The 12,364-nt window shown below is 37.1% G+C and overlaps 1 protein-coding gene across 4 annotated transcripts in view; it reads left to right on the top strand.

Annotated features, from left to right (window-relative positions):
• LOC131506024 (sperm-associated acrosin inhibitor-like) overlaps window positions 1-12,007 on the top strand; it is a 117,563-nt gene extending 105,556 nt beyond the window's left edge. For 3 of the 4 annotated variants that reach the window (XM_058719631.1, XM_058719652.1, XM_058719641.1), the window contains 4 exons: window positions 8,106-8,182; window positions 9,330-9,367; window positions 10,657-10,772; window positions 11,663-12,007. In XM_058719631.1, coding sequence (XP_058575614.1) covers window positions 8,106-8,182; window positions 9,330-9,367; window positions 10,657-10,772; window positions 11,663-11,708 — 277 coding nt within the window. In that variant the 3' untranslated portion in view covers window positions 11,709-12,007. Of the gene's footprint in view, window positions 1-7,902; window positions 7,934-8,105; window positions 8,183-9,329; window positions 9,368-10,656; window positions 10,773-11,662 lie in introns of those variants that run through there. The other variant, XM_058719662.1, reaches the window with a different exon arrangement.
• Window positions 12,008-12,364: the final 357 nt, after the last annotated feature.

The raw sequence follows: 12,364 nt of genomic DNA, 5'->3' as shown, positions 1-12,364 counted from the left end.
AGTGAAAATACAACCTATAGATGGGAGAAAATATTTGCCAACCATATATCTGGTAAGGTGTTAGTTTTCAAAACAGAAAAGGAACTCCTTCAACTCAATAGCAAAAAGCAAATAACAAGATTTAGAATGAACAAAGCACTTGAGATAACAGGTGTTGGCAAAGATGTGGAGACATTGGAACCCTTGTATACTGTTAGTGCTATGTTTGGAATGTGTTCTCCCCAAATTCTCCCCAAATTGAACTCCTTCAACTCAATAGCAAAAAGCAAATAACAAGATTTAGAAATGAACAAAGCACTTGAGATAACAGGTGTTGGCAAAGATGTGGAGACATTGGAACCCTTGTATACTGTTAGTGCTATGTTTGGAATGTGTTCTCCCCAAATTCACACATTAAAATCCTAACTTCCGGGGCACCTGGGTGGCTCAGTCAGTTGGGTGTCCGACTTCAGCTCAGGTCATGATCTCACAGCTTGTGAGTTTGAGTCCCGCGTCGGGCTCTGTGCTGACAGCTCAGAGCCTGGAGTCTGCTTCAGATTCTGTGTCTCCCTCTCTCTCTGTCCCTAACCCACTCACATCCTGTCTCTGTCTCTCTCAAAAAGATAAATAAACATTAAAAAAAAAATTTAAATCCTAACTCCCAAAGGTGATGATATCCAGAGATGAGACCTTTGGGATGTTCTTAAGTAATGCAGGTGGAACCCTCATGAATGGAATTAATACCGTAAAAGGAAGGCTCCAGAGAGAACCCTAGCCCCCTGCCCCAGGTGAGGGCAGAGTGAGAAGGTGCCAGCTATGAAACAGGAAGAGAACATTCACCATAATGCAACCACACTGGCGCTTTGACATCAGACTTCGCAGCCTCCAGAACTGTTAATCTTTTGTTGTTATAAGCTACCCAGTTTGTGATATTTTGTTATAGCAACATGAATGGACTAAGATGGTTGATGAGAATGTAAAATGGTGCAGCTATGGAAAACAGAATGAAGATTCCTCAAAAAATTGAAGATAAATGTACCATATGATCTAGCAATTCTACTCCAAAGTAAATATCCCAAAGATTGAAAAAACGGATCTTAAAGAGATACCTGCACTCTGGTGTTCACTGCAGCATTATTCACAATAATCAAAATATAGAAACAAGCCAAATGTCCACCAACAGACAAAAGGATGAAGAAAACGTGATATGCACGTACAATGGAATTGTATTCAACCTTAAATTGAAAGGAAATGCTTCCATTTGCTATAACGTGAATGGACCTGGCAGATAATAAGGACACTTATTATGCTAAGTGAAATAAGTCAGTCACAGAAGAACAAAATACTGGCATGATTTCTCCTGTATGAGTTATCTAAAGTAGTCAAACTTGTAGTAGCAGGGAAGAAAATGGTGGTTTCCAGGCGACTGAGGGAGGGAGAAAAGGGAAACTGTTGCTCAGGGTGTATAAAGTGATAGTTAGACAAGATGAAAAAGTTCTAGATGCCTACTGTGAAACTTAATGGCTAAGGTAACAATATGGTGCTGTGCACTCAATGTATTCAGGTTATATACCCAGAAATGGGATTGCCCAATTGTATGGTAATTCTATTTTTAATTTTTTGAGGAACCCCCCCATACTACTTTCCATAATGGCTGTACTAATTTGCATACCCACCAACTTTGCCCAAGAGTTGCATTTTACTCCACAACGTTGCCAACACTTACTATCTCTTGTGTTTTTGACGATAGCCATTCTAACAGGTATGATACAATACTTCACTGTGGTTTTGATTTGCATTACCCTGTTGATTTGTGATGTGGAGCACCTTTTTATGTATCTGTTGGCCATTTCTATGTTTTCTTTGGAACAATGTCTATTCGGTGCCTTTGCCCATTTTTAAATCAGATGCTTGCGGGATTTTATTTTTGTTTCAGTTTGTTGTTATTGAGTTTTATGAGTTCTTTATATATTTTAGAAATTAACATCTTGTCAGCTATATGATTTTTAAATATTTTTTCCCATTCCATAGAATTATTCATGATAGCCAAGATATGAAACAACTTAAGTGTCAATGGATGAATAGATTAAAGAAAATAGATAAAGATGTGGGGTGTATATATGCAGTGTAACATAATTCAGCCATGGGAAAGGAAGGAATTCTGTTTTCTATGAGAATGTAGATGAAAATACCGTATATCACTTATATGTGGAATCTAAAACAAACAAACAAACAAACCCATACTCAAAGAAATAGAGAGTAGAATGGTAGTTACCAGGAGCTGAGGAGTGGGGAAAATGGAGAGATGTTAGTCAAAGGGCACAAACCTTCAGTTATAAGATGAGTAAGTTCCAGAGATCTAATGTACAGCATGGTGATACAGTAATGATACTTATTATACACTTGAAAGTTGTTAAGAGTATAGATCTTAAATATTCCCATCCAAAAAAAAAGAAAAAGTAATTATGTGATGTGATGAAGGTGTTAGCTAATGCTATAGTGGTAATCATTCTGCAATATAAAAGTGTATCAAATCAAAAACTGCACAACTTAAAGTTAATGATATATATCAATTATATCTCAATAAAGCTGGAATACACACACACACACACACACATTGAGCACCTTGTGCCAGTGTAAAATGAATTATATGATCTTGTCCTCAAGGATCATCCAGTCTGAGGAACTTGTCAGCGATGTCAAGGAGACTCTGCTGGCACCCTGAATTCCTTAATGCATTGTCCTTCCCTCCCCCCCCCCCCCCGCCCGCCCACCAAATGCTGACACTGAATTGGCTACAACACGTGCATTGCAGGATGTTGTGGGGTCCCTCTCCTGTGGTCCTATTGCTTTGCAAGGCTATTCTAATATAGTAGGACACTAAGTAGGAGTTTCTTGTTGATAACCAAGGCGAAACTGATGTCAAAAAGTCACAAGTACCACATATTCTAAAGAAAGACGGCAGTCAGACTTCCCTGCCCTATGGGCTTACTAAGAAATAACCAAATGGACCCTGCCACCAGCAACCACTGCCCTAACCTGCAGACTAATTCCCAGAGTGGAGGAAGATTCTTGAATATCACTGGCTTTGTAAGGAGCACTGTGTCTATGTGGGAATCCCTCCAACTCTGCTGTAGAGGCAAGAGTTCCAAGAGAAGGGGAGAACTGCGGGAAGGGGAGACTGCTTTCTCTGCCCCCTGCTGTGCATTGGTTGGGTCGGTGGGTACAGTTTCACAAGCGAATGAGATGGTTCCCTATATATGTCACTGCAATTTGTATTTCTAGGAATGCAGGGAAAGAAATGTGATTTAACATATGGGCCCTTTGAGGTCAAATCTAACTTATTTCCTATACAGTTCTAGATGTCAGGGTTTTGTTTTGTTTTTTTTTAAGTGACACCATGAGAAAGCTATTTGAAATTAGATGGTCTCTATTAAATAGCTACAAATTTTTGAATGTTGTTTTCAGGTAAGATCAAATAGTTGGTTCCAACAAATGCATCACCTTGGTTTCTTTTTTAAATGGAAATCTCTAATTTAGTTTTTAAATTAAATTATTTATGGTAAAATTCATTGTTATACTACCTGTTATTTGACAAGGCAATTTGCTTGGAAGACAAATTCAGACTTAGGCACAGTTGGAAAGTGAGGCAATATATCCCACAGACAGCATCAGTGAATCTGATTTTTCAGAAGAAAGTATATTTTCAACTTTGTTAATTTGGATAATGACATATGCCTTCCCATAAGAGATACTCTAAGCATGTTTACCTCTGAATTCCTCAAGGATAAAGTTCACTGACTGACCATAGTTTTTCAATTGTACCCAGCTACAAGATGTGATTACCAAACCTGCCTCTGATTGTAAGGTTTATAGTTTCTTTTGCTTCCTAGATATTGGAAATTGCCTGCTTCTACAGAATCCCATGGTCAATTCTGCCTATATTGGTGTCTATATATTGGATATTTTGCCTCCAGTATCTAACAGGATCTCCTAATCACCATAAATATTGGAGAGGAGACATAAATAAACATGTAGTCAATATTTTCCAGCTAGACTTAATATTCAGAGTATCTAAATGGATACAACAGGCAGCATGTCCAAAGTGCACACATGACGACTTCAAACAACTTGTTCACTGGTACATCCCATGTATGACAAGAGGTTCCAGAAAAGAGTTTCAAAAATTTCTCATTCTGCGGAGGAGAAAATCACAATGAATTATATTAATTAGCAAAGAATAATTTCTTCACATTTCAGAACTCTCATAACAAGATAAACCATGTTGGCAGACAAAAATGCTTAAAAGTAAAAAAAAATAGAAATTGTGGCCTCATTAACTTGTAATTTTAATTTGATTCCCAAATGACGAAATTCTGCAACTGAACAAAATCATCCAAATATATATATTTTGTGTGTGTGTGTGTATTTAAATGTGTATGTGGAAACATGAATATTTCAGAAGACATTCATTTGATGAGGTGTGGAGAAACAGTCATGTTTGTAATTTATATTTTCCATAGTAAAAGACTACAAGTGTGTTGGACAGCAATTTTCTCTTTTCTTTTTTTTTATTTTTTTTATTTTTTTTATTTTATTTATTTATTTATTTATTTTATTTATTTTTGGGACAGAGAGAGACAGAGCATGAACGGGGGAGGGGCAGAGAGAGAGGGAGACACAGAATCGGAAACAGGCTCCAGGCTCCGAGCCATCAGCCCAGAGCCTGACGCGGGGCTCGAACTCACGGACCGCGAGATCATGACCTGGCTGAAGTCGGACGCTTAACCGACTGCGCCACCCAGGAGCCCCGCAATTTTCTCTTTTCTATAAATTTTAAGCTGCATATGTTATTGGACTCAAAATGCGACTTTTAAAAGTCTAGAACGAATTGAATGAGCATATAATGACCTGTATGATCATGTTCATTACAACATTGTTAGCAAAAGTATTTAACAAGAATATCTTAAAAGGAATTGTGTACATCTGTGTACATTTTTATGAAGATATACCTTGAACTGCTAAGTGAAGAAAGTTAGTTACAGAGAAATATCTTTATTTACTCTTCTATTTTTGTTTTTATCTATCCTTCTATCATCTATCTGTATCTATCTATTATCTATTCTTTTTATTTTATTTTATTTTTTAACGTTTATTTATTTTTGAGACAGAGAGAGACAGAGCATGAACGGGGGAAGGGCAGAGAGAGAGGGAGACACATAATCGGTAGCAGGCTCCAGGCTCTGAGCCATCAGCCCAGAGCCCGACGCGGGGCTCGAACTCACGGACTGCGAGATCGTGACCTGAGCTGAAGTCGGACGCTTAACCGACTGAGCCGCCCAGGCGCCCCTATCTATTATCTATTCTTTAAGACCAATATCTTCAACTCTCTCTCAGCTCTATCTGCATAAGGTCTTCTTCTTTGGTGGGTCTGCATCCAACCTTCTTCTGTCTTGTGAGGTGTCCTCTCTCCCAAAGAAATATTTAAAACAAACTTTAATTGTGTCTGAATTCTTTGGATGATGTCTTTATTCAAATCTGGTGGGTTTGGGGGCACCTGGGTGGCTCAGTCAGTTAAGCTTCTGACTTTGGCTCAGGTCATGATCTTGCAGTCTGTGAGTTCAAACCCAACATCAGGCTGCGTGCTGACAGCTCAGAGCCTGGAGCCGGCTTTGAATTCTGTGTCTCCCTCTCTCTCTCTCTCTGCCTTCCCCAGCTTGTGCTCTGTCTCTCTCTCAAAAATAAACATTTAAAAAAATCCTTCTTCTGTCTTTCTTTTGTAAAGATACTTGTGATAACATTAGAGCTCACTTAGACAATTTATGTAGACATACGTGTATATCTGTGTGTATATATTTATATAGTGTGTATATGTAGTGTGTATCATCTATATGTATGTATAGTACATGGTATATGCGCATATACTATTTTTATATGTATGTGTATATGTATATAAGTATATATACATCTATATGGTATGTATATAACACCAATGCATATTATTGCATATATGTGTGTTATTATATATGTGTTCTTACATATATTATATGTAGATATAGATACATGCATGAACACATAAATATACATACACATGCATTAGCTATATATACCTATATATATATATATATATATATATTTGTGTGATTTTAGTGTAGTTGTATATAAAATATTTGTACATTATGCATATGTTCAAATATTTATGCATATTAAACATTTTGAAGAAAGACAGATCTACATTAAATAATCCATACTTTTAGCATTCTCTTTCACGGTTAATTTAAAAAAACGTGTGGCCTATTGTGCATCATAGGCAGTGTCTCTGGCTCTTAATCTCTGCTGATCAATACTTGTAAGAGAAAAAGTCCAGTGGGTGAGACATAGGCTTCACGATAACTCAACTTCAGTTTAGTTTCTCCACAAATGTGTCAAAAGGATTTGCCTGCCCAAATATCTCTGATGGTGTCTATGTAAATATTTCCAAGAACTAATGTAAATAGTCACTTTATTATAATAGGGGAAAAGTTCTTGCACTTAGCAGATTTGGTACCCTCCCACTAAGTTGGCATGGAACAGTGGTAGACTCCAAGATTCTTTTCTAAATCCTGGCTTTCTTCACTGATAAAAAAAAAAGGCAGGTTAGATTAGGGTGACAAATGTTAAGTCTGACGCACAACCAGTGTGCAGACTGTTTTAATACTTTATCCTCAATATTTATGACAAATCTATGAGACAGAAATGATGATCACATTTAAAGTTAGGAAGTTTTGGACTAGAAGGTCTGAATATTTTGTCAAGGTTACCCAGTGGTAAATGGGATTTGATCTCAAGACTTTCATCTGCCAAAACTCTTGCCACTGAGCCAGACTGCAAAGAAGATTCATTAAATATCTCTGATTCAGTTTTGTCCTACTTCAAACCCTACAGGGTCTTTCGCTTCACTCTGAGGTAAAGGTCAAATTATTCATCATATAATTCAGGGCACACGCTGTCCTCTAGCCCAGGTCCCTAAGGCAGGCTGTTCTGATGCTCACGTAGGAGCTTCTTGAACATTCTGGGTTGTGAATTTGTACTTTAGTTGTACAAGATGTTCCCATTAGGGGAAATCGGTTAAAAGGAACATGAGAACGTGAGAACTCCTAAGGCTTTAGGAAAGAATCTCCCTTGATCTCAAAATAAAAAGGTTACTGCAAATCAAATATCCAATTAAGTCCAATGTGCTTCCCGGTATTGCAAAATACTAAGAGGCTAGGTTATGTGTCCAATTGTAGCTCCCCAAACGCTTTCTCCTCTTCTTGCTTTGATTCTCCTTTTCTCCCCAACTCAATAGCGTAGAAAGCTTTCACATCTCTTCTCTATCGTGGGTTTTCAAAGCACTATTACTCTCTCCTCCCCATATTTGGGGATACCTCTGCTCAAATTGTCCCAAACCTCCTGTTTAGAGAAGATCTATTGAGAGTTCACGTGTGAGGCATCTTTCACAGCTATTTTATTTACAGCCTCTAGGCAGAACACAGAGTACCTCAGCATCTTACCTGCCGTGAGCCAACTCATCCTCATTAAGGTCCTTACCATCAGATTAATAAAGAAGATTCCTCAGCTGGGTGGAGCTAGTTGAGAAGGAAGATGAACCAAATAGGCACAGTCGCTATTTGACCGTGCAGACCCCACTTGCCACTGTCTTCTCTGTGTCGGGTGGGTCAGGTGGGGACTCTGTGAAGAGAGTTGTGGTATGTTGCATGGATGGGAGGACTGCTCTAGGGTCAGTCCTTCCCGAAATAATGGTTTCTATTTTCTAGTGAAAAACTAAGATTCCAAAGTGCATATTTCCTTAAGTGCAGCACGGCTCCTTGTGGGCTGAGCCAAGGGTTGGGAGAGTAAACAGCTCCTACTTAAATATGCACAGAGGACTTTCCTGGTGTTCCTCTCAAGCCCCTACAAGGTCTTCTGTTACTATGTATGTCTTGTTGATACTGTGGGCTGTGGGAAGGAAAAAGGGAAAAGTCCACTCTAAGTAGGAATTGAGGAACGTGGAAAAGCCCCTTCAGCTATAAGAAAGCTTCATTTGGAAATGGGCAGTTTGTCCCTGTGCCGTGTGTTATAAACGTCTCTATGGGTTTCTTCCACAGACTTGGTAAAATGTCTTTCTTCTCGACATGGATCAAAGCTATTTTTATCACTGCCCTGGCATTTCCTCATTATTCTGGTGAGTACATTTTTTAGTACTGGATGAAGCATTTCACATTATCTTAGAAATGCAGCAAACAACTGCTATTATCTAGAAATGGAGGAGGTTGATTTATAGGGTTTATAAATCTTTAAATTTTTTTAAATGTTTACTTATTTATTTAGAGGGACAGAGAATCCTAGGCAGGCTCCAAACTGTCAGCACAGAGCCCAACTCAGGGCTTGATCTCACGAATGATGAGATCGTTACCTGAGCGGATATCAGGACTGAGCCACTCAGGTGCCCCTAGGGTGTACAAATCTTAAATTGACAAAATGAAACAGAGTATGTTAGAAATATCTTATAAAATTGCATCAGCGGTTTGCTTTGTCTCATTTCCCACCTTAGAGAGGTGGAGACGAAGAGGTGGGTTACAATGAGTGGTAGAACTTAGATTTTGTTCATCTACAAATAAAGATATTTACCTTTTTTTTTTTTTTTTTTTCCTTTTTGGAGGTCAGGTTCCATGGTTGCTAAAAGCAGAGTGTGAAAAGTAATGATGTCTCCTAGGTCTGACATTCCTTGAAAATCTAATTTGTTGTTTTCCAGCTCTAAATCAAGGCCTTGTGTAAGGAGAGAACTCATTGATTCCTCTGCTGACAACTTATGTTCCTTAAAGCCCAAGGTGGCCCATAAATCTCAGAATAAAGTAGCTTTGAGGTATTGGGTAGATCCCTGATATTATACCTGAGTACTAATTAATTAAATAATAATTAATTTTCATATTAAGTGACTTTTTGCAAAGCATATAAATGGCACCAAGCAAGCCATTGTCTTCTCCAACTAGGATGTCTCATCTATAAAAATGGGGGGGGCAGGGAATGGAAACAAACCACAACTATAGTATCTTCACAGGAGGGTTTGGTGATTATTAAATAATACATAAGGCTGTTTTCACAGAATGAGATTAATTTGGGATTATGTTTCTATATTTGAATTTATTTTGTGAATTTACTGTTTTCATACTGCTGTAAAAGGTTCATCTCATTATTTGCAGGGTCCTTATTAGGCAATTTGCATAATACTTTGCTACTAAAATATATGGGTACTTCTCACCAAAGACTCTAATGGTTTTCTCCTCTTCCTCTTCTTATTTTTAATTTGTGTGTTTGTGGGTTGGTTGCAGAAACTGGTTTTGAACCTTCACCAGAAATTCGTAGACTCGTAAGTTAATACTCATTACTTTGGGAATTGAAAAGGTAAACCTTTAAGTTTTATACTGTAAGTTTTAGCAGCAAGTTATGCTATGTACAACAGGATGATTTTTCAAAAGTAACAAACAAACTGTGTTATTTATTACGCTGAGTTCAAGAAACAGAATCGTGCCAGCCATATAAAATCATTTGACATTAAAGACAAGGTAAAAATATCCCATTCCTTAAAAATTCCATTACTGGCCATAAGCCTTGTTATAGACAAGTGGCTGCTATGGATTAAGGGCTGCTTAAAGTAGAATTGTTTATCCTAGCAAAACAGGAAGATTAAAAAACCAACAACCCAATTTTTCACGTAACAGTGGGTAAAATAATAATTATCATACATTCACAGAGTGGATTCTTACATAGAAATGAGGAAAATGAGCTGCAGTTCCAAATATGTGAACAGATAAAAGTTACAAAGACATTTAAAAAGCAGGTTGTGTAAGAATACACATATTATTGTTTATTTATGTAAATAGCCAGTATTGCCATCATTATGCACATTATATGCATATCTATACAGTTACATACACATCTGCAAATATGCAAACACTCATATGTATGAATTCATACAAGTGTGGTGATAATCTGAAACTACCAGATTATCTAATAGTGAAACTATTGAGAAAGATTTCTTGCAGTGTGAAATATGGTTGACTTTTAAACAGCCTAAGTTTAAACTGCATGGGCCCACTTATACACACATTTTTTTACAAGACAGTGCAATCTTATGATTTTCTTAAATTTTCTTTACTCTAGCTTAGTTTATTGTAAGAATATCATATATAGTATATATAACATACAAAATATGTGTTAGCTGGCTGTTTATATTATCCTAAGGCTTCTGGTCAACAGTAGGGTATTGGTATCTAAGTTTTGGGGGAGTCAAAAGTTATATGTGGATTTTCAACTGTGTGGGAGGGGAGGGTCTATACATCTAAGACCCTCATTGATCAAGGTTCAACTGGGGAAAATCTGATCCAAGTATGAGAAGAAGTGGAGGCAGAGTGGCTGAATTCTAAAAACATATTCAGCCATTTGTATGTTTTTTATAAAAATAATGTTGGGTTCGTAGAAATATACTAATAATATTTTGTATGTAAGTGGACCGTGGGTACCTTGATGTTTATTTTTAAACCTCAATATAGAATATATTTATTCCATTTTGGTGTATGGTGTTTTGTATTAAGAATAAAGAACATTCGATTTAGAAAGTTCCTGATGCATTGTATGTTGTCTCTTTGTGTTTAACAGCCAAACTGTGATGTGTATGTACATCAGTTACATTTTTGCACAAGAGAAATGGATCCAGTCTGTGCAACCAATGGCCAAACTTATTCCAATATATGCATTTTCTGCAGTGAACTATTGTAAGAACACAAGACTAAATATGGCTCTTCCGAAATAATAACGAAACCATCCTAAAATTATAAGAAAACCCATGTTTTTGATAGCCTCGCCACAGAAAATAACTACTATCTCTGTAAAAGCCTCAGAAACACACTTGTGCCTTTTCCTGAAATTCTCATTTCTAAAAGTAGTTTTGTATCAGACCTCTGAAATATAACTCTGCTGGTATTCTGTAAATGTAGAAATCAATATATTGAACTTAATTTAATTATTATTATTTACTAATGGCAGTCTAATGACTGATATAATTCCAAAGTCCAGATGATAAATGGTAGTCTCCATGATGTGGCTGCAAGCTAACTTGAGCATAATTGAGCAAGAAATCCTATTATGTCCTATGGTGACAGAACTCTGAAATCCATCACAGTGGATTAGCCCACTCATGCTAAGAAGGACTCCTCTGAGGCTCTCCTCTGTCTCTGGACCTCCATGACTTACTCCAAACCCTTCTTAGAAGCAGGGCATTCTGGAACCTTCCATCTAAACCCCCTTCGTGTATCCGTCATTCAAAAGGAGTGAAGTTTTGTCAAGCTTTCTGCCTTGCCAAAATGGCAAATATCACAGATATTTCCTCTCATTTAATCTGAAAATCTCTAATCCTCTCCTCTCTTGGCTCTTTGCGGGTTCCAAGACCGAGTCAGGACTGAGTGTGTAGGAAGAGCTAAGCAGCCTCAGGTGGAGGGAACATGGGCAGGGTTGCAGGGCAGAAGCCCATCTGCTTGTGGCGCAGCCTCTCCACACTGTCCCATTTTCAAATGCTCCTCATTGAGAAGCACTTAGTGAAATACTTGGGTAATTTTAAATGTTCTTTTAATGATTTCTTTTTCTTTCTATTTTTCTTTCTTTGCAGCGAAAGTGGTGGAGCGTTTGATTTTAGTCATTATGGTAGATGCTGATTCTGCCTGTGCTACACATTCCAATACCTTTTATTGCGATCCAATTTTGTGGTAGATTCTACAACCAATTAGAACGGCCTCAGTCAGAGTTTTAAATTCCTAGAAAATCATACAAAGACTTCTATGGCATACAAGATGGAATATAGGATGTTGAAGAATTTTTCCATGAGCCTATGATTGAAAGGTTTTCCTTCTCTATGTTCAATTATTCAATGACAATTGAAAAACTATCTTAATTTTGTATTTCTTAACATAAAACCTAATACAACTTAAAATAATAAATATTTCAATCAATCCAATGTTCAATGATATTATCCTTATTAAAATACCTTTTTCTTCTTTGGTTACTGGGTGAAAAGACATGAATGCTTCTAGTAACTATAATTAAAGAAATCTTTTCAAAAATGAATAAATAATACATTATTTGTGCATTTATTAAAAACACAGACACTTGGGCTCCTCTATATCCTAAATAATCAAAACCTCCAGGAGAGGGATCTGAGAACTTGAATTCTAATATGTACTCCCGGTTAATCTTATGATTACAAATGTTAGGCAATAAGGACTTAAATTCTAAAACATAGGTCTGTCTATCATTGCATGACTTGGAGATCCTATTCAAAGATATCATAAACTTTCTGAGGTGTGGGAGAAAA

This window comes from Neofelis nebulosa, chromosome 1 (genome assembly GCF_028018385.1).
Source record: "Neofelis nebulosa isolate mNeoNeb1 chromosome 1, mNeoNeb1.pri, whole genome shotgun sequence".
Classification (NCBI taxonomy): Eukaryota; Metazoa; Chordata; class Mammalia; order Carnivora; family Felidae; genus Neofelis; species Neofelis nebulosa.
The sequence above is the reverse complement of the archived record's forward strand: the minus strand, read 5'-3'. Positions and strand labels throughout refer to the sequence as shown.